Source organism: Microcaecilia unicolor, chromosome 8 (genome assembly GCF_901765095.1).
Source record: "Microcaecilia unicolor chromosome 8, aMicUni1.1, whole genome shotgun sequence".
Taxonomy (NCBI): domain Eukaryota; kingdom Metazoa; phylum Chordata; class Amphibia; order Gymnophiona; family Siphonopidae; genus Microcaecilia; species Microcaecilia unicolor.
The window spans coordinates 5504501-5527803 of NC_044038.1; the positions used below are offsets into that span (position 1 = coordinate 5504501).

At 41.7% G+C, this 23303-nt stretch overlaps 1 protein-coding gene across 1 annotated transcript in view; it reads right to left on the reverse strand.

Annotated features, from left to right (window-relative positions):
* The window catches only part of LMF1 (lipase maturation factor 1), a 403232-nt gene that overhangs the window by 323547 nt on the left and 56382 nt on the right, over positions 1–23303 (reverse strand). Inside the window, exon 3 of the mRNA XM_030211700.1 lies at positions 11874–11884. Coding sequence (XP_030067560.1) covers positions 11874–11884 — 11 coding nt within the window. The remainder of the gene's footprint in view (positions 1–11873; positions 11885–23303) is intronic.

Below are 23303 nucleotides of genomic sequence, written 5' to 3' on the forward strand. Positions count from 1 at the left end.
AGAGATTGGTAAGAGAGTTTGCCCTATCCATATAAGAAATAAAAATAAAATCAAACAGGCAGTAAGTAGCAAGGGGAAGTATCTGGGAGCAGCTACTGGTACAAATCTTGGTTGTTCGTAATGTAATTTTTATTGTAAACCACTAGAATACCTTGGCTGTACTTAAAAGTATATTACTACTACTATTTAGCATTTTTATAGCGCTGCAAAGCGTACGCAGCGCTGCACAAACATAAAGGTAAATAAATCTAATCAACTTAAACAACACCAACACGCTCAGCTTACAGAGAAGTCACTAAGGGGTCCTTTTACTAAGGTGCACTGAAAAATGGCCTGCGCTAGTGCAGACGTGTGTTTTGGGCGCGCACAGATCCGTTTCTCAGCGCACCTGTAAAAAATGCCTTTTTATTATTTTGGGCAAAAATGGTCGTGCGGCAAAACGAAAATTGGCGCCACCATTTTGGGTCTGAGACCTTACCGCCACCCACTGACTTAGCGGTAAGGTCTACTTGTGTACAATGACTTTTACTGCCCAGTTAGCACCACGCGCCGGAAAATAACAATTATTTTCTGGCACACGTAAAAAAGGAAATTACCACCCGGGTCACGTGTTAGCCAAGCGGTAATTGCAAACGGACGCACATTGGGCATGCGTAGGCGATTTAGTAAAAAGGCCCCTAAAAGAAGTCTTGTTGGTAAGAGAAAATAAACGGTGATGCCCTGCACAGGCTACAGGATTCAGAAGTTGTCAGTGCAGCAGTAAATACCTGCCTGTTGGATTTTTGCTGCAGAAAAAAAAAAAAGATGGTGTTTGACATACTGGTTCCTTTAAGCCTGCACATTGCTGACCTTCTGAAAAATGTCCCATTTAAATCTAAGCAAACAGAAACAAAAAAAGACAAAGATCTGCCACGGAAATAGCAAACCAAAAGAAAAAAAGCAGATCACAAAAGACAAAAAAATGGAACAGGAGGGTAACAGAAGAAGCAAGGGCGTAGCCAGACAACAGACTTTGGGTGGGCCTAGGTAATAAGTGGATGGGCACCAAGTGTTCTCTCCCCCCCTCCCCCTCCACCATCACCAAAAATATATCTCAGCTGGCAGGAAAATGCTTCTTTCCACCATGGCAGTCTGCCGGTATCATGGAGAGTAGCGTTTTCGTTACCATCAGGGGGAAGTCTTCAGCTGGCAGAGCTTGAGATACCCACCAGCTACCGCTAAACGTGTGCTAATGTTGGGTGGGCCTGAGCTCTAAGTGAGGCCCACCTCTGGCTACGCCACTGAGAAGAAGTGGTTTATTGCAAGGTTACCCGAAGTGGCCACGTTTCGCCCTCAGACTGCGTCAGGGGTACAAAAAACTAATAGGGGTAAAAAGCAAAGTGAACCCCTAAAAGTAGTCATACAGCCACCTTACATAAGTGCTTCCCAAGCTTACTCAGCAGACTTCGCAATGCTATGTTGACTGAAAGCATTTTTTTGTCTTTTCTGATCTGCTTTTTTTCTTTTGGTTTGCCATTTACATGCTGCTGCTATACCTGCACTGACAGAAGTACCAGAGGACTATCCTTCAAGATTTTTTTTAAATAGGATGCACTAAAAATTTAAAGGTGAGCATGTTTTATTCTAAAGAAATGTAAACATCCAGGGCCCTATATGCTAATGTACAGTAACTGCAAAAACTCAGCATTCATTTTTGGGACATTCCCCTTTTTGGTCAGCTCTCTGGGAAAGGAACTAAGCACTAAGGGGCCCTTTTACAAAGCTGTGATAAAAAAGTGGCCTTAGGGGGTCTTTCTGGAGCAGGTGATCTGCAGAGGTGGATGTTTGTTTCCTTTGCATGATTGATCTCTTCCTATTTTTAATTGGTGTTCTTTTCTTTTTCTTTTTTAATATTGTAAACCACTCTGACTTGTTCTGGCAAAAACAGGTGGTAAATTTTATTGTGGCTGTAAAAACCTTGATATTCTATGTTTTTTTCATTAATGGTCATGGGCTAATGTTTGCACTGTTCTTTTAATTGATGGAATTATGGACTCAAACCATATGTACATAACCAATACTATTGAAGAGACCTATCCTAAGAGAGAATAACTGTTCAGAATAGTAAACATCAGAATTTATCTTCTTTTGTCAAGAGGGAAAAGACCTCAGTGGCTTCTCATATCTCCTATATGGAAAATAGTTATATTCTGACCATGTTCCCCATTATCCTTTCTGCTACCCCATATCCATTCCTTTCCATCTTTCTATGCCTACCTCCCAACAATCTTTTCCTTCTGAACTCAATTCCTCCTATGTTTAACTTACTTTCCGTTAACCCCATTAGTATATTCTTCTTACGACTTTGTAATTATTTATATTGTTACTATGTAAGCCGCACTGAGCCTGCCATGTGTGGGAAAGCGCGGAGTACAAATGTAATAAATAAATAAATAAAAATATGGAAAGCCTCACAAGGTTACCACCACCATTAATCATATAAACCCTTTTAAAACTTATATTATTTATTTTAATTATTACACCATGTTATAACACATAGAGGGGCATAATCGAATGGGGCACCCAAGTTTTCCTGAAGGTATCCCCGCAGGACGGCCCCATGAAGGGGCGGGGAAACCGCTATTATCAAAACAAGATGGGCGTCCATCTTTTGTTTCGATAATATGGTCGGGGACACCCAAATCTCAACATTTAGGTCGACCTTAGAGATGGTCGACCTTAGAGATGGTCGTCCCCGGTTTTTGGCCATAATGGAAACCGAGAACGCCCATCTCAAAAACGACCAAATCCAAGGCATTTGGTCGTGGGAGGAACCAGCATTCGTAGTACACTGGTCCCCCTCACATGCCAGGACACCAACCGGGCACCCTAGGGGGCACTGCAGTGGACTTCACAAATTGCTCCCAGGTGCATAACTCCCTTACCTTCAGTGCTGAGCCCCCCCCCCCTAAAACCCTCTAACCACAACTGTACACCACTACAATACCCTAAGGGGTGAAGGGGGGCACCTACATGTGGGTACAGTGGGTTTCTGGTGGGTTTTGAAGGGCTCACATTTACCACCACAAGTGTAACAGATGGGGGGGGGATGGGCCTGGGTCTGCCTGCCTGAAGTGCATGGCACCCACTAAAACTGCTCCAGGGACCTGAATACTGCTGTCATAGATCTGGGTATGACATTTGAGGCTGGCATAGAGGCTGGCAAAAACTTTTTTTAATTTTTTTTTTAGGGTGAGAGGGGGTTAGTGACCACTGGGGGAGTAAGGGGAGGTCATCTGGTCTGTTTGGGCACCTTTTTGAGGCTTCGTCGTAAAAAAAATTGGACCAAGTAAAGTCAACCAAATGCTCGTCAGGGACGCCCTTCTTTTTTCCATTATTGGCCGAGGACGCCCATCTCTTAAGCACGCCCCAGTCCTGCCTTCTCTACGCCTCAGACATGCCCCCAATGAACTTTGGTCGTCCCCGCGACAGACTGCAGTTGAGGGCACCCAAAATGGGCTTTCGATTATGACGATTTGGGCGACCCTGAGAGAAGAACGCCCATCTCCCGATTTGTGTCAGGCGTGCTAAAAAATGGATTGGTTCACTCCCAATTTCCGCGCCTACAGTACCGCAAGCCATTTTTCAGCGCGCCTTTGTAAAAGGACCCCATAAATACCCACTTTTACTATATTAATACTTCAAACATTAACAGGTGCCTATTTAAAATATCAAGCATTGCCGAAGCTACAAAGCACTTATCTTGAAGAAGATTATATTGAACTGTCCTCCGAGGCTCTACGGAGCCGTCCGTTTCGCTAAAAATAGCTTCATCTGGAGCTGACACTGAACCACTGGGATAAGTCTCAGGGGTGTTGGCTCCAGATGAGACCCAGGAGAGTGTTAGAGGCAGGTTAGGCTTGTGACAAGCAAGCAGTGAACGGACAGGGAAGTCAGCGGAGGAAAAATATGGGATCATATAAAGTACAGGAATCCAAAAAGCAGCAGCGTCTAATAATTATAGAAACAAATTAGTTTTGCTATAAAAGGATAACCCTTCTTGTAATGAAAAGAATAAGATAAGGGTACAGCTTCTACTTAAAAATGACAAAACGGCAACCTTCTCAGAAGTGCACTCTGTAATCTACCCATTCGCAGAATGTAACAGTTTATCTGAGCAGATGCCATTTGCATTGTAAAGTAGCCCCTTTACCTTAAATAGTGAAATAGTCAAATGTATTTCCATACTATGTATGTGGTATGAATTCTGTTAGACTTGTGCCCTACTCAACATGTTAGCAAAGCAGAAACACCTGTTTATAATGATGAACAGGAGAACAGCGGTTCTACATAAGGACATAACAGTAGCCATACTGGGTCAGACCAATGGTCCATTTAGCCCAGTATCCCATTTTCAAATGGTGGCCAAGCCAGGTCGCAAGTACCTGGCAGAAATCCAAATTATTAGCAACATTCCATGCTACCAATTCCAGGACAAGCAGTAGCTTCCCCATGTCTGTCTCAATAGTAGACTATGGACTTTTCCTCCAGGAACTTGTCCAAACCTTTTTTAAACCCAGATATGCTAACCGCTGTTATTGCATCCTCCAGCAAAGAGTTTCAGAGCTTAACTATTTGTTGAGTGAAAAAATATTTCCTCCTATTTGTTTTAAAAGTATTTCCACGTAACTTCCTCGAGTGTCCCCTAGTCTTTGTTCTTTTAGAATGAGTAAACAATCGATTTACTTCTACTTGTTCTACACCACTCAGGATTTTGTAGACCTCAATCGTATCTCCCCTCATCCGTCTCTTTTCCAAGCTGAAGAGCCCTAACCTCTTTAGCCTTTCCTCATGCGAGAGGAGTTCCATCCCCTTTATCATTTTGGTCGCTCTTCTTTGAACCTTTTCTAAATACTCAAGGTGCAGATGCACCATGGAGCGATACAAAGGCATTATAGTATTTTCAGTTTTATTCACCATCCCTTTCCTAATAATTCCTAGCATCTTGTTTGCTGTTTTTGGCTGCTGCTGTACACTGATCAGAAGATGTCAACGTAATATCTACGACGACACCTAGATCTTTTTCTTGAGCGCTGACCCCAAAGGTTGTTCTTTCCAATGTGCATCATCTTGCATTTGTCCACACTAAATTTCATCTGCCATTTGGATGCCCCGTCTTCCAATTTCCTAAGGTCTTCCTGCAATATGTCACAGTCCACGCGTGTTTTAACAACCTTGAATAGTTTATATGATTGTTACATTTAAATGTCCCCAGTCACTGAGCCACTCGACTGAATAATTAGCACAGGGAGTCATTACTGGAGAAAAGTTTCCTTTTGATCTAGAATCTCTCTGTTTCTGAAATGCTTGGCTTCAAGTGTCTAACGAAGAGTCTTAATGGACTCCTTGGGGAAGCCAAAAACAACTACTTTGCCAAAACATTTACAGCCTTCACCTAAACCACACTTTCCAATTAAAATGGATACCATGAACTTTTAGGGGGGAATAATCACCATCCAGTTCCCAAAAAAAATATCAAAAGGCATTTTTCCTGCAGGAAAACAGGAAGCCGTCAACTACACAACTTTGGTTATTCTTTGAAGTCAGTGTTAGCAAAGGTCTAAAACTACTTTCAGAGTTCAGCAGAATTTAATGTGATGCTTCAATAAGAGAAAAGGATGCAAGCGGTGATGTTTCAGCTACATTATAACCAAAATATTGTGGTTTTCCTGTATTGAGCACAACTGGATTTACATTGTATTAATCCCTTTTCCAAGAACTAGAGTCCAGAGACCCCACTGTGTACAAAGAGCTTGGGGAACAAAGGTTTTTGTGTTTTTAGTGACTCCTAAGACAATGCAAATATGTCGCAGCTTTGAAGAGATTGGCAAATACTTTACTCTCATTGGCTACTAAGAGAACCGTAGGTTTGCACTGTACAATCTTGTCTACTGCGAAAGTGGCAGCATTTGGAGGTAAACTGCATATAAAATTATTTATTTATTTATCCCCAAAATGCTCAGGGCTGTTTACAACAGTACAAGTACAAAAACATAATAACATTTTCTTTAATAAAAAATACCAGTTAAACAGAGAATAGTGACCATAAACTATGGTAAATAACCCTAATTTACAAAGTTTACAAAAATAAAGTGTGACCCCCACCCCCACCGCGGAGAATGACTTTGTTGCCAAGCAGGAGGTGGGACGATCTCCTGGGAGACACTATGTTAATGGGGGCTGGTAAGGCTGGCCAGGTGGGTGGAGATGAGGTAGTCCAGCCTTCAGAGGCGGGGCAAGAGAATCAATAAAAGGGACTGTGAGCATAGTAACATAGTAGATGACGGCAGAGAAAGACCTGTACGGTCCATCCAGTCTGCCCAACAAGATAAGCTCATATATGCTACTTTTTGTGTATACCTGACCTTGATTTGTATCTGTCATTTTCAGGGCACAGACCGTAGAAGTCTGCCCAGCACTAGCCCCGCCTCCCAACCACTAGTCCCGCCTCCCCCACCGGCTCTGCCACCCAATCTCGGCTAAGCTTCTGAGGATCCATTCCTTCTGAACAGGATTCCTTTATGTTTATCCCACGCATTTTTGAATTCCGTTACCGTTTTCATCTCCACCACTGACAGGATCAGTGGCAAAGGGTGGGAGGGAGGGGGTGCGAAGGAGCCTCCCTTCCTAACAGGACTGTTTGCCAGTTACTTGGGTAGGATCCTTGATCTGGGAGGGTCATCTTGTAGTGGACATTACTGGATGGGACTTTATGGCCTCTTATGCAAATTGTAAATACTGAGGATGTCCTATGAACTGTTGGTTTGTTTGAAGTTGCTACAGTAAGAGAAGAGTCTGAAGTTTATTTACTGTGACTGCTGTTTTACTATTACCAATTGAACTCTTACAAACCTCATAGCGGAATAACCCTTTGTCCCCAGTCCAAGCCCAACTCATCTGAAGAAAAATCTGTTTTGAGAATCCTGTTCCTGGGTACCTGACCCGGGGAGCTTAGCTTCACTTAATTTAATCTCCAAATGACAGGAAATATCTAGGAAAAAGCTTAGTGTCTGGTCACTGTAGAAGGCACTGCTGCTTTTGTGTGGAGCAGGTGGAGGTGAATCGATTTTTCACTCATTCAAAAAGTACAAAGACTAGGGGACACTCGAGGAAGTTACATGGAAATACTTTTAAAACAAATAGGAAGAAATATTTTTTCACTCAACAAACAGTTAAGCTCTGGAACTCTTTGCCGGAGGATGTGGTAATAGCGGTTAGCGTATCTGGGTTTAAAAAAGATTTGGACAAAGTTCCTGGAGGAAAAGTCCACAGTCTGCTATTGAGGAGGACATGGGGGAAGCCACTGTTTGCCCTGGGATTGGTAGCATTAAATGGTGCTATTAATTTGGTTTCTTCCCAGGTACTTGTGACCTGGATTGGCCATTGCTGGAACTGGATACTGGGCTAGATGGACCATTGGTCTGACCCATTTTGGCTACTCTTATGTTGTTGCATAAAGAGGCTAGATCTCTGCTAGAATCACACTGCAATACCAAACCCTCCAAGAGAAAGTCTGGCTTGATCCTGAAGGGTATTTTTTTTAAATCTATGACAAGAACTTAAATTCTACGTTTTGTTGAATGGACATCTAATGATCATGTATAGATGTATAAAGTCAGCCATATTCTGTGCTCTTTGTTACTGTGCAAAGTATTAAAGAGATAAATTCTTATGCTCCCTCCCTCCCTCTGCCTACAACTGTACAAACTTCACCTTGGACCCTCTACTGAGGGCTGCCGAGAGACACAGCTAGGCCCGGAGCAGAACTGGACCACCGTGCGCCACCACCCCCCCTCCCCACTTGCTCAACTGCTACCACCCACCCTCCCGCCCCCTTACCTTTCTGTCTCTGCCTTCAAGGGGGGCCTGACACCGGCAAACCTCTTCTTACCTGCCCGCTCCTGCTCCTGTCAGTGCCGGGAGTTGGGACCCAGATGACTGCATTAACGCAATATTGCACTAATGCAATCATCTGGGTCCTGGGTGGCATGCAGGAGCAGGAGAGGACAGACCCACAAGCAGACAGGCAGGAAGAAGCTTCTTGGTGCCGGGCCAGGGGAATTTTGCCCCCTCCCCCCCCCCTCCGGCGGCCGCGCCTCTTTCTACCTTTCCCTTCCTTTCTGCACCTTAGCTCACTATCTGCCTGCCTTGTGATCTTGCCAGGTACTTGTGACCTGGATTAGCCACTGTTGAAAACAGGATACCGGGCTTGATGGACCTTTGGTCTGTCCCAGTAGGGCAACACTTATGTCCTCGGCATTCTAAATGGAATCTTGCTACTCTTTGGGGTTCTAAATGGAATGTTGCTACACTTTGAAATTCTGCATGGAATCTTGCTACTCTTTATTTATTTATTTGTTGCATTTATACCCCGCTCTTTCCCGCTCGGTAGCAGGTGAAATTCTGCATGGAATCTTGTTATTCTATAGAATTCTACAACCTTGCTACTCTTTCGGGTTCTACATGGAATGTTGCTACTATCGGGTTTCTGCCAGGTATTTGTGACCTGGATTGGCCACTGTTGGAAACGGGATGCTGGACTTGATGGACCTTCGGTCTGTTCCAGTATGGCAACACTTATGTACTTATGTGTTTGGGATTCTGAATGGAATCTTGCTACTCTTTGGGGTTCCACATGGAATGTTGCTACTGTTTGGGTTTCTGCATGGAATCTTGGTTCTCTTTGAGGTTCTGGAATGTTGCTACTCTTTGGGTTTCTGCCAGGTACTTGTGACCTGGATTGGCCATTGTTGGAAACAGAATGCTGGGCTTGATGGATCTTCGGTCTGTCCCAGTATGGCAACACTTATGTCCTCGGCATTCTAAATGGAATCTTGCTACTCTTTGGGGTTCTAAATGGAATGTTGCTACACTTTGAAATTCTGCATGGAATCTTGTTATTCTTTATAGAATCTTGCTACTCTTTGGGGTTCTACATGGAATGTTGCTACTGTTTAGGTTTCTCCCAGGTACTTGTGACCTGGATTAGCCACTGTTGAAAACAGGATACCGGGCTTGATGGACCTTTGGTCTGTCCCAGTAGGGCAACACTTATGTACTTGAGATTCTGAATGGAATCTTGCTACTCTTTATTTATTTATTTGTTGCATTTATACCCCGCTCTTTCCCGCTCGGTAGCAGGTTCTAAATGGAATGTTGCTACACTTTGAAATTCTGCATAGAATCTTGTTATTCTTTAGAATTCTACAACCTTGCTACTCTTTCGGGTTCTACATGGAATGTTGCTACTATAGGGTTTCTGCCAGGTATTTGTGACCTGGATTGGCCACTGTTGGAAACGGGATGCTGGACTTGATGGACCTTCGGTTTGTTCCAGTATGGCAACACTTATGTACTTATGTGTTTGGGATTCTGAATGGAATCTTGTTATTCTTTAGAATTCTAGAATCTTGCTACTCTTTGGGGTTCTACATGGAATGTTGCTACTGTTTAGGTTTCTCCCAGGTACTTGTGACCTGGATTGGCCACTGTTGGAAACAGGATGCTGGGCTTGATGGATCTTCGGTCTGTCCCAGTATGGCAACACTTATGTCCTTGGCATTCTAAATGGAATCTTGCTACTCTTTGGGGTTCTAAATGGAATGTTGCTACACTTTGAAATTCTGCATGGAATCTTGTTATTCTTTAGAATTCTAGAATCTTGCTACTCTTTGGGGTTCTACATGGAATGTTGCTACTGTTTGGGTTTCTCCCAGGTACTTGTGACCTGGACTGGCCACTGTTGGAAACAGGATGCTGGGCTTGATGGACCTTAGGTCTGTCCCAGTATGGCAACACTTATGTACTTTCCTGTGATTTTAGCTCTCCACCCTAGCATGGCCAATAGGAGACAACAGACAGCATTAAGAATGAAAGATGTACTTCAGCAAAAGATCTGTGATCCCACTGCACTCAGAGGCCCTGACATAGCTCCCCCGCCTCTTCCTAATGCAGATTTCCTGTTTGAAAAAGGGACAAGTTACTGCTCACAACCCCCCCCCCCCCCCCCCCACCTGCTGAATTACACTCCACAGGCAGAGCTGGAGCCTGGGCAGAGGTGTGGAGTCTGAGGACAACAGGGGAAATGTCTGCTGCCTTGAGATAGACCAACCGCAAAATGACTGCTGGTTTTAAAACCCTGCTACTTCCATTAAGTAAAAACATTCAAATTTGAATACTGGCTGACTGAAAACCTTAATAACCTAATAGTTAAGGTTACCATATGTCTGAGTTTACCCAGACATGTCCTCTTTTTGAGGACACAGTGGGGCATCCGGGTAGGTTCTGCCATCCTGCCCATTTGTCCAGGTTTGTGGGCAGGCTGCCTTGTGGGCAGGTGGGCCTGAGGGCATCCTCCCCTCTCCTCCTGTACCATATTGTGCCTGGTGGTCTAGTGGCCTCTTCAGAGCAGGAAAGAGCCCCTTCTTTCCTGCCCAGGGCTGCCACAGACCGCTCACTGCTGACACCGCTTCAAAATGGCTGCCAAGAGTTCCAGTGGCGGCTTCGCAAGGGGGTGGGATGTGGATGGAGTCATGTGGGTGGGTGGGTGGGTGGAGACTGTAAAAAAAGATGGATAGAGGAAGGCTGGAAAAAAGATTGGGGAGGGGACATACATGGGGGTGGAAGAGGGAGGGAAAAGAGGGAAATACACAGAAGGGGATGAAGAGGAGAGGGAGATATGTTGCTCAAGGATGGGAGGGAAAAGAAAGGGGGATCTACGTCTAAGCATTTCATGACAATGTCATGCTCATTTTGTATTTAGCATGGAGGAAAATGCATTTCTGTTATTTTACCAATATTCGCTACTTACAGAATCTGGCTATTTTTTTTTTTTTTGGGGGGGGGGGGTCAAGGTGACACTGCAGTGTAGGGGCAGGGCTGGGACATGACAGGAGGTGTGGCGGGGCTGGGGCATGGCATGTCCTCTTTTTTTGTCACTGCAAATATGGTAACCCTACTAATAGCCACTTCTTTTATGGAAACATAGGGGGTTAATTTATTGTCCTTATGAATAAAACCCTCCTTTTCTCAACTGACTGTTGAAATTTTGCTATTTACTTTGAGATGATCTTAGTTAATTTTGCTGTTCTTAATATATAACTTATTTTACATAGATTGTTTTATCTTAACTAGTTGGTACAAATGAATGGGTTTTGGCTGATTGGTACACGAATCTTCACTTCTGACTGTTTATGTCTATTTGTTGCTGTAAACCATTTTGAATAAATGTTATTCAGTCAGATGGTATTAAAAAAATCTCTGTTAAATAAATACAAATAAAAGTGACCCCCCCTTGATTTCAACGGCACTGCCTTTAGCTCCTGGAAGATGCTGTTCCAGCACTTTCAGAAGACACGCAACAGCTGTAAACTTGGGCAGGTCCCCTGCTACATCAATACCTCATTTTCCTGCTGGCAAATCTATTTACATTTAACTAGCGACAGCATAACACCAGACATGGAGGTGATCCTGAAGAAAAGTTATTAAGAACACAAGAGGGGCCAGTTCTACCTGAGACAGCAGTACACTTCCACCAGCCACAGTCAAAACCAAGGCAGGACCTTTGAAAAACAATTCTGGGGTAAACCGTGGCTCATCTAAAGCACCTTATTACCCCCCCCCCCCCCCCCCCAATCCTTTTTTTCTTTTTATAAAGAAGGAACAGAGCCATCAAAGTGGAAAAGATACAGCACATGTGCACTGTATGATGAAGAGAGAACAACCACCCCAGGAGACAGCAGCATAAGAGGCTTAGAAATTACATACCCCCAACAGTGTGCTGCAAAATAACCCTTCCTGTTTTTTCTCTAGCATCGAGATTTGGGATCACTTACCAAAGGAATACCTGGAAAACAAGGAAAACAGAAAAGCGTTACAGCGTGCTGGCATTTTTTAAAATTCTATCACCTTCTTATTGAGCGTAAATTAAGGAATGCTCCATTCTTAAGTCTGAAAGTGATACACCACCCTGGTGTCTAGAAGATTCAGTCATGGCATAGGCTAAAAAAACTCATTCAGTCAATTCCAAAGAGGCTGCTTCAGTTTTGGCTTTGCCCGCTGATCTATACGACACCTCCCAGCTAGCGAAAGGGCTCAACCAAAATTCACTTAACCTCTTTGGATTAGCCTGAGTGAGCTGACAACCCTATGCATCATTGACCTGTTTGCAACTTGGAACTATAAGCATAGCCTGGCTTGCGAATGTGCGCAATAAAAAAAGAGCTATTACGTCTCATCTTTTATCATTGCACTGGCTTCCAAATTAGACGTTATGTGAAGTTTAAAATGCATTAATGCTTATCTTTAAAGCTCAACAACAAAAACAAGTTAGATCAATTTCACCATATCAGAAACAGTCTAAATCTAAAAAGAAAAATGTTGACTTTTGGAGACATACAGAAAACTTTCATAAGTTAGCAATATTCAAAAACATGGAGGAAAAGACCTCATACAGACCGATACAGATAATGCTAAAGCATTAATCTTAAGTATGACCACTTAAAACTGTAGTCAGTCAAAAAGTAATCATAGGTCTTTAGCATTATCTGTATCGGTCTTCATGAGGTCTTTTCCTCCATGTTTTTGAATATTGTTAATTTATGAGTTTCCTATATTTCTCCAAAACTCACCATTTTTCTTTTTATCTTTAAAACTCTACATTTCCTGACAACCTCTTATTTGCAGAACAAAACCACAGAGGCCTGGTAAAACGGAATTCCAGAAGACAAAGAACAATATTACTACAGAAAAAGGAGTCCTTTAAAGACGTAAGTCTATTAGACACCCAACGTGGCCAAGTTTTGCCCACAAGATGCATCAGGGGTATAAAGATACAGCACATCCCAGGGTAAAACACAGTTATTTCAAAAACAGAATAAAACAGCAAAATCAAACCAATCTCACAGTATCTCTCACACAACACCCCAGCACGGAATAACTTTTCAAGGACCCTCTTTTTCTGTGGTAATACTGTTCTTTACCCTCTTATTTGTAGACATCAATTTCCGTTTATCAACCAGGTCATTCTTTCCAATCATCGGGGTCAGGTCTTTTATCTGCGACTACCAGTAACCAAGAGTCAGGACGAATGCAATTACTGTCCTGCTGTGATGAAATGCCTTGTAAAGTTAATTTTGATTGGCGACTGAAATAATGTCAAAAGTACTCTTTTTGCTTAGGAATTTAATTAGTTTGTATTACATGCTATTTTTTTAATAGTTCTAACTGTATTGTTTTAAGAACATAAGAATAGCCATAATGGGTAAGATCAATGGTCCATCTAGCCCAGTATCCTGCTTTCAACAGTGGCCAATCCAGGTCACAAGTACCTGGCAGAAACCTAATTAGTAGCACCATTCCATGCTACCAATTCCAGGACAAGAAGTAATAAAAATATTCCAGGACTGATATTTGTTGCAGTTCAGCATTTTAAAAATGTCAAAAGTCCATTAAGATTGCTGTAGTTTTACTGAGAGCCTTTTGGGTTTTGCTTGAAACTCTTTGGTGATCATATCATCTTCAGGCTCCTGATGCAGAACTGGGCCTTCAAGACAAACACAACAGGAGTCCTTTATTGAGATAAGACCCGACACGGGCCGTGTTTCGGCGTTCACAACACCTGCCTCAGGGGTCCAAGTTCAATATCAAGGTAGGGAGCTCCGTAGGAGCAGATTTTTAGTTTAATGTATGGCGGTTTATTTTGACCGATGGCGTTCTACAGGAGCCTCTGCATTTTCCTTGGTGGGGAATTATACATTAAACTAAGAATCTGCTCCTATGGAGCTCCCTACCTTGATATTGAACTTGGACCAATGAGGCAGTCGTTGTGAACGCCGAAACACGGCCCGTGTCGGGTCTTATCTCAATAAAGGACTCCTGTTGTCTCAGTCTTGAAGGCCCAGTTGTGCTTTTTTTCTGTTTGCTATTTTGTGTATACATTTTTAACCTCTCTGGTTGCCTTGGCTCCTGATGCAGGCCATGTAGCCAAAATACAACCCGTATCAAGTTGCTTGGATATATGGATGAGCAGGGCAGTTGTGACAATTAGATTTTCTTGTTCTTGATAACTGGCATCCAGCATGGCCATCTGGTGAAAAAGACAGGTTGTGTACGTAATTTATATCACAATGATGTATTTAAAAAATCCCAACACAAAAAAATCTGTAAGTAAGTATGTTAGGTAGTGAACTCTTGCATCACACACTAACAGAATCTCAGAGGTAACTCTTTTCACAGAGGGTACACAACCCTGTGGTTTACTTAGATCATCATTGGTTCTATAAATATTAGTGTGGAATGTATTATTCAAACATTAAGATCCAGGGACTTGTTCCAGTGCCTTGTGAGGTTCCCTGCAGGCAGAGGTCTGGACGCGTTTCCATTCGAGGTAGCTGAGCGGGTCCTTGTCATCTTTATAAGAGCATCCCACAGGATGCGATCATGGGTGCACGGCCGGGAGCCCCCTCAGAGCCTATGAGGTGCATGGAGCGTGGTATTCTGCTCCTCACTTATGGGGAAGCGAAAGGGTAATGTGAAGAAGGCTCCAGCTAGTGTCGCTCTGAAGGGACCTACGGATTTCCACCTTTTAGCTGAAACGACCTTATTGTCATCAGAAGCTGTGAGTATTTCTCCATCCCCGGATGTTTTCCTTTCATCAGGGGATAGAACCCCACTCTCACAACCCATTGTTCAACAAGAGTTGGAAGAAGCTAGAGCAAAGGATGCCGGTTTCTAGAGGCGTTCAGCCCTTGGCTACTCCTTTTCCTTCTTCCAAAGATGGTGAGTATAAATCTTTAACACAGACACAATGTTTGGTATCTGTCCCGATAGAGAGCGCTTATAAATCGTTGCAATCCTCAGTATTTGCAATTGGCAAGCAAGATGTTTCTTTAAAAGATGTAATTGAAGCAATTCTTTCTATGGATAAAAACTTGCAAGAGAATTTGTCTTTATATATGTCTTTATATAGTCAGACTGTCAAAGTAATGCTTTGATGGTTCTCTTCTATATACTATCTGCTACCACATTTGCTTATTTCTGATCTGACGAAGAAGGGCAACCTTTGAAAGCTAATCAAGAAATGTATTACGTTATGTCCAATCAAAAAGGTATCATCTTATTTTCTTTTCCATGTTTTATTTTGTTTGATTTCTATTGATAACCTTAAGAGTGGACTAACACGGCTACCACACCTCTTTATATAGTAAATTTACTGAAGAAACTTCTAATAAGTTGACTGACCATGAAGTGATATATGTAATTGGTTTGTCCTCTTTGGTATGGAAGTTTTTTTGAGCTGTCCTATTACAAAATGGATTTCTTTTATGTTAGAATACTGTTGTATGTTATTTGTTTTTTTAAAGATATTATTATATGTCATTTGTTATTTTAAAGATGTAAACCGTTCTGATTTGCTATGTAAGAAGTAATGGTATAGTAAATAAACGATAAACGATCTGTTGAGAAAAATTTGGACAAATTAGAGTCTCAGCTTACTTTGGGACAATCAGCTATTGCTGCTTCAACCAAAGATAATTTGCTTTTACATTCGCAATTAGAGACATTGGAGAATGTCTCATGTGCTTCTAATTTGAGACTGTTGAACTTCCCAGTAACCCACCATTTAACAGCTATGGAACTCTGAGATTAAGCAGTTGTATTATTTGCCTAGGAATATCCGTGGGGGTAATCAGGAATGTGAATTTGTTGAATTCTCCAGATAGTCTAGATTTGATGAAATTTCTTGAATCTTCTCAAGATATTATTATTAAGAGAGCAACTTTACTAACAGTTTTGGGCTCCAAGGAACAGAAATTAAAATTTGAAGACCTATTTTTCTAAAAATATGTGCCTTTTTCTGATCAAACTATTTTGTTGTTGCTAGGCCTACTCAATTAAAGCGTAAAGCCTTCTTGAAGCTGAGACCGTGAGTCTTGGCTTTGGGTGGGTCTTTTTTTTTTTTCTTTTCTTTTTTTAATTTCCCTGTAAATGCCTGGTAACACATGTTGGTACTTCTTATATATTTTTGGATCCGCTACATTTGGAAAATTATATAGTTTCAAAGGAAGGTCTTAGTACTGTTCCTTCTAAATTAAAGGTGGGTTCTACGTAGAGGGTTTTCTTAAACTTGCCTCTGCTGCAGTATCTTTGAGATTGTCCTTTGTTAGATGTGTTACTTTTATCTTGAATTTCCTTAGGCACTTACAATTCCCCTTGATGTGGGCTAGTATGCTTTGTGATACGTATTGCAAGTATTTTCTCAATGTAAGTTTCTCTCATTTTTCTTGACAATTACTTTGTAATTATTAAAAATTGTGAATTAAAAAAAATCCATAAAAATCCAAGTTTCAACATTATTTAAACTTAATAACTCCAATCCACATTTTAATTAAATTTTAATCATAGAAAACTTTTTTTTACATATCTTTTGAATATTTACTTAGGACTGTCACTAGTCAAACAGCGCAAGCCATTTTGGAAGCAACATAATGCAGTGGAAACTCATCAGTGTCTTTGTTAGGGCTATCACTCTGATGGCAGGGTTATCAAAACAGGGCTGTGTTGGTGACAGTCCTAAGTAAATATTCAAAAGATACGTAAAAAAAAGTTTTCTATGATTAAAATTTAATTTTAATGTGGATTGGAGTTATTAAGGGCCTTGTTTACTAAGGTGTGCTAGTGTTTTTAGCGCGTGAACAAAATTAACGTGTGCTGTGTGGGCACCCATAGGAATACTGTGGACGCCTACACAGCACGCGCTAATGGTACCAGCCCTGGGTACCCTGAGGCAATGGAGGGTTAAGTGACAATAAGCATCAGTGTGCTATGAACACTGGCTTCCTTTGTTCTCAGCCTGCTGCTCTAACCACAAGGCTAGTCCTCTATTCCTGGCATACTGTATGAAAATTTGCAAAGGTAAGTAAATTGAGAGCTCCCCTTAAGAAATATACTGTGCAAAACAGACAGGGCCATCCATGGTACCATCCTGGCCTTCACCTACTAAAAAGACAAGTCCATCATGCTGAGAGACTGTGGCGGAAATCCAGCTGATGAAACAAACTGCAAGACAACAAGCTAAGGTTTATAATTTCTCCATTAAGCAGGCCAAGCAAAACTACGACACTGAACTGCTTCAACATGACAATCAACCAGCAAAGCTCTTTAAGATGCTCAGACAACTAATAAACAAAAGTGCATTCCATACACAATTAGGTTCTCTTGATTAATACCAACACGTTTGCTTCAATCTTTATAAAAAGAGCCCAGGACTTAAGGGTATCGTTCTACCCCATGGCTGCCAACACTGCCACTAGTATCCCAAAATCACTGAATGTAACCCCTATCCTATCCTGATTGATGGGGTCTCACATAGATCTACCTAACCTACAGCAAAACCTGCTCTAAGGAACACTGCAGTCCTTCAGGGATAACTGGGCACTGGGAACAGAATTACTTATCTTTGTTTTTCTATCCTTTCTTCCTGGCCATCATTGGTTGGGTTGGGTTGGATTGCTTTGTATTTCTTTTACGGTAAACTGTATTATTTGTAAAGTGGTCCATCAAATTAATAAACAAAACTGGGAGAGTGCACGTTTTTCATGTACTCTGAGAAAGGAGTGGCATGGTTAGTTCCTTCCATTGATCTCTTAGAAACTAGCATTTCACAACCACACCCAACAATTTGCAATTAAAAAAAAAACAGATGCTTACTATCAGTTCATAGAAGTGCTTCCTCCGGGTATATTCAAAAAAATGATTAAAATGTCCTTTTCTCACTCCTACAAGTTTTCTGTATTTCTTTTCTCTCATTTTTTTTTAAATTTTAGAGTTGTTTTTCTTTGTAGGGCTGCAACACCTTTCACTATGTTTCTGCTCAGAACATCTGGAGAAACTTAAGATGTGCTGTCTGAAAGAACGGGGGGACAGGGGAGATATGATAGGAATATTCTAACAACTGGCACATTTCAATAAGGTAATCAGAGGAAGGTGAAGGGAGGGAGATTGAAAGGAATGTGAGAAAATAATCTCTCACTGAGAGGGTGGTGGATATCTCGCATAGGACATTCTAGGAGCCAAAACGACAGAATTCAAGCATGCATGGGATAGACACAAAGGCGATAATTCTATAACTTGGCACCTACAGGCATGTTTATGGCACCTTTTTCAAGCCTATTCAATAAGAAAAGCAAGCATTTACTTTTCTTTACACAATATTAACACAAGTGGCAGAGAATGAACGTACATCTAGACAAGACCACACACACCACCCCATAGCTATGTAAATTCCTGCATCTATGTGTAGGCATGAACACGTTTAATTATCATTTCCGTGTGTACAAGTGGGTTCCACCCACATTTTGCCCATGGCACGTACTCTTCCACTACTCGCCATTCTACATGAGCTCATTTACATAAATGACTAGATTATTTACACACGTTCTCGCCATGTAAAACTACAGGGCCCCATGTAGCATTACTCCCAAAGTAACCTTAGCAGTGGAGAGAGGGAAGGATGAGACCAGAGAGCAAATAGGCTGAAACTGGATAGCCCCAAGTGATGGTTACAGTTCCGTCCACAGTATTCTTAGTATTCTTGTCACCTCTTTGCTGCTAGCATGAATTACTTTCATTAAGCAAGGCTAAAAAAAACTCAGACATGATTATGTTGAAATTGAATCCTAGAACAACAGAACTTTGCTTATTAGTCCATCAATATTAAATCCTAAAAACATATTTTTGAAAATTTTCCACTGTTTCTGAGAGTCATGGGAGTGTCAGGCCCGGCTGCAGTACTTAGCTCCTGGCACAGAGCACTGAATGCCTGATTCAGTTTGATCCAAACTGAACAAGTAGCAGGAATGACCGCTTTAATATATTCAGGGTAAATATTTATACACAGTATGAACATCAGACATTTTTAATTTACATAGAAACAGAGAAAAATGAAGGCAGAAAAAGACTATATGGCCTATCCAGTCACCAATCTACTCTCCCTTTCACTCCTTTAGAGATTCTATGTACTTGTCCCAAGCTTTCTTGGACTCAGATACACTCTGTACCCTCATTCCAGAGCTTCTTCTCAATTGAGACTCACCTCCTGTGCATTTATGCCACGTAGGTATTTAAATGTTTCTATCATCTCCCTTTTCTCGGCCCTGAAGTAGCCCACCACTAGGCAAAACTAGGCCAACTTCAGTATCAATTTATCCCTCAAGTTCTGCTATTTTATAAATAAACTCTGCTTTGGACTCATCCAGACTACACATAGTTTTTTACCTGTTGTTGCTCTGGATTTTGTAGACCGATTGCCTTCTTGTTTCTTGTCACCAGAGTCTTATAGAGGGGCATCTTCCCCTCCTTTTTTCTACTGGCCATTCCTTTCCCCATGCACCCAAGAATCCTTCTAGCTTTTGCTGACACCATTTCTAACAGGTTGGTCACCTTAAGATCATCACATACGATCAAACTCTAGTCCCGTTTGTTATTGAATGGAATGCCTATTATTGATTTTTTTTATGGACCACCTTTAGAGGAATGGCCATTCTGGTTGATAGATTGAGCCACCCTTTAATGTGATTGGTCCATTCACCACGTCTAATGATTTAAATTCTTGGGCAGCGTATATTTTACCGGCGCCATCTTTGTGTTACCTACGACTGGGACTCAAGTTTCTTTTGTTGTTCTTTTGGGTAACTGGATTCATTGCAGCACCCTTCCTGAAGCAGCCAAGGAGTTGACGAAACAAGGTGCACTTGTTGAAGGGTCGTAATCATCATTACATAAGTTGTGGCTAAGAAGTTGAACAAAGAAGGACCTGCTGGTTCCCCTTTCTCATTTCAGCGGTTACAAGTGGGACAGCCTCGGGATTCTCCATTTTTTGTAGCTGATTAGGTTTTCTAGTTTACTTTAGGAGGTCCGGGGGTTTTAAGTTATGGTTGTCCAACGCATGATTGTACAAGAGGGGATATCCACATAGTCAGTAGTATATTAATGAGTTAGACTCAGTCTGTATTAGTTTAGTGTTTGGTGTCTTTCACTAGGTGATAACTAAGGAGGAAAAGAGTTTTTCAATTCATTCGTTTTTCTCATGTATAATGAGTTTTTACGTTTGATGTTTTTTTCTCTTTTCCTCCTGACCGGAACCAGTGATAGTAATAGACTCCTGAGTTGATAGGGATGGTTCCAATACATTTGTATTTTCCCTATGTGGAGCTCTGAGGTTCCAATTTGAGTAATTGATCACTATAGATTTCTGAGTTGGAATCTTCATTATATCACCGGGAGACACCCGCAAACTAATCTTTCTATTTTCAAACTTCCTAGATGGTTGGAATATTTTATGTTTCTGTCATTGGCCATCACTTTGGACTGACATGGCTCTGGGAAACAGTATTATTATTATTATTATTATTATTATTATTAGCATTTGTATAGCGCTACCAGACGCACGCAGCATATACATTTTATGAAAATAAACATGTACAGTAAATCAAACTGACTGATGGACATCACCATTTCCAAGCTGAACTGTCAAAATAAAGAAGCCTGTCTAATAACCCAATAACCTTTCATACTTACTTTATTATTTCTGATTCATTCAACCAGCCAGTGTCGCTTATGCTACTGTATGCAACAGACTGCACCCAACTTACTACTTGCAAAATTAAAATAAACGTTTTACAATTGAAAAGGAAGACAAGTAAACTAACAGAAACGGAGCAAGAATTCTCTTTTAATTAGATAAAACTCAAAGATATCACAAACAAGTTTGTCCATGAAAGTTGAATACAGACGAAACAAAGTACAGCAATGTAAGGGAATCCAATTTATCCAGGGCTTTTCAATCTTTGTAGGGTGTGACACCTTCTTCTAATCCAACAAAGATGATGCTACAGTGATGTTTCTTTTCATCTGACATAATCTTGTGCCCGAGTATCTCAGAAGGGAGAAGGATGCAAACCCAGTGGGTTGGTATGGGAGGAGTAGCCTAACAGTTAGTGCAGCGGGCTTTGATCCTGGCAACCTGAGTTTGATTCCCACTGCAGCTGCTTGTGACCTTGGGCAAGTCACTTAACCCGCCATTGCCCCAGGTATAAAAAAAAAACTTAGATTGTGAGCCCCCTAGGGACATAGAAAATACCTGTATATAATGTGTACAGCGCTGCGTATGTCTAGTAGCGCTATAGAAATGATTAGTAGTAGTAGTAGTAGTAGTAAGCTGGCATCTTATCGAGTCATATGACTAAATTATGTCAACTTAAAAATTAATTTAAAAAACAACATTAGTGAAAAGCATGGGGGCAACTAACATCTCTGACAGCTGTTTTTAGTTCTTGCCAAGCCTCAATATTCCACAGTGGTCATAGGGGGAGGAGGCAGGAGAGAGGAAATAAAGCTCCAGTGGTAGTAAATGAAACCACTTGTCTGGTTTCTGGATTCACTTTATTGTGGTCAGAGATCTCTAAAAACTGGGATACTGAGTTCTGTAATTATGATGTCCACATTTTAAATGGAAGGGGAGGGATAAGAGGGGGGAAAAAAAAAAGAGTTTAGAGGGAAACGTTTTTCTTTGTGCTACTTAAATACTGAAATGGAACATAGTAACATGGTAAATGACGGCAGATAAAGACCTGAACGGTCCATCCAGTCTGCCCAATAAGATAAACAGCAAATATCTGCCCGCAACCTCGGAGTCATCTTCGACTCCTCCCTCTCCTTCTCAGCACACATCCAGCAGATAGCCAAGACCTGTCGCTTCTTCCTCTTCAACATCAGCAAAATTCGCCCTTTCCTCTCGGAACACACCACCCGAACTCTCGTCCACGCTCTCATTACCTCTCGCCTGGACTACTACAGCTTACTCCTCACCGGCCTCCCACTTAGCCATCTATCCCCCCTTCAGTCTGTTCAGAACTCTGCTGCACGTCTTATATTCCGCCAGAACCGATATACTCATATCACCCCTCTTCTCAGGTCACTTCACTGGCTTCCAATCCGTTACCGCATTCAGTTCAAGCTCCTCCTTCTTACCTACAAATGTACTCAATCTGCTGCCCCTCACTACCTCTCTACCCTCATCTCCCCTTATGTTCCCACCCGAAACCTCCGTTCACAGGACAAATCCCTCCTCTCAGTACCCTTCTCCACCACTGCCAACTCCAGGCTCCGCCCATTCTGCCTCGCCTCACCCTATGCCTGGAACAACCTTCCTGAGCCCCTACGTCAAGCCCCCTCCCTGCCCATCTTCAAGTCTCTGCTTAAAACCCACCTCTTCAATGCTGCCTTCGGCACCTAACTCTTACCTTCAGGATATCCCAAATTGACTGCCCCCATCGTATCGTCTACTCACTTGTCCTTTAGATTGTAAGCTCTTTGAGCAGGGCCTGTCCTTTTATGTTAAATTGTACAGCGCTGCGTAACCCTAGCAGTGCTATAGAAATGTTAAGTAGTAGTAGTAGCAAATAAGTTTGAAAGAAGTACACAGATGACCTAAGAAACTGAACTTTACAGAGCTGTCACATGAGAGCTGTCTTATGTGCTAACGTGTTACAAGCTTTAATATTTGAACGACTAAACTAAAGCATTAACAGACTACCGTCAGAGGATCATCCATACCGAATGTTCAAATGAGCTCACACAGTGTTAACATTTCACGTTTCTGTGTACAAGTTTCTTGTACGATGTACGAAGCTGGTGAAAAATCATCTGAAAATTAAATTATCCAACTGAGTGCTAGAGAGTATTGCCAACTCTTCTGTCTACATTTGTTTCCAAAGCTAAAAAAGTCATTATGAGTCCTGGCTTGTAGCCCTGGAGAAATAGCCAGTTTCAAACAAAATTTGCTTTGCTTCACTTGTTCTGGTGCCAAAACCAGGAATTCAAATAGCAGCCTACGAAATCCTTCTTAGGGATAAACTAGTTCCTTCAATCTGCTTTCAAAACAAAGCGAGGCAGAGCATACATCCATAATACGACAGGATGGGTTAAGAAAAGCGGTGGATTGGATCACATGAAAGTACTTGCTGGTTGCTGGAAGAGATAAGCTACAAGCTGAAATAAAACTTCCTCTGCAGCCTGTTTCTACAAGTTTACAAATAGGATAATCCAGGACAGATTTCATGCAGGAAAACTTACAGGAAGGACAATATTTCCAAAAATTCCCCTACATGACTCAGCGTTGGTAAAGGGATGCTTTTAGTGATTTACACATACATTAAAGTATATTGAGATGAGGCTACTCTAATTTATTGGTGATAAGGGATTTT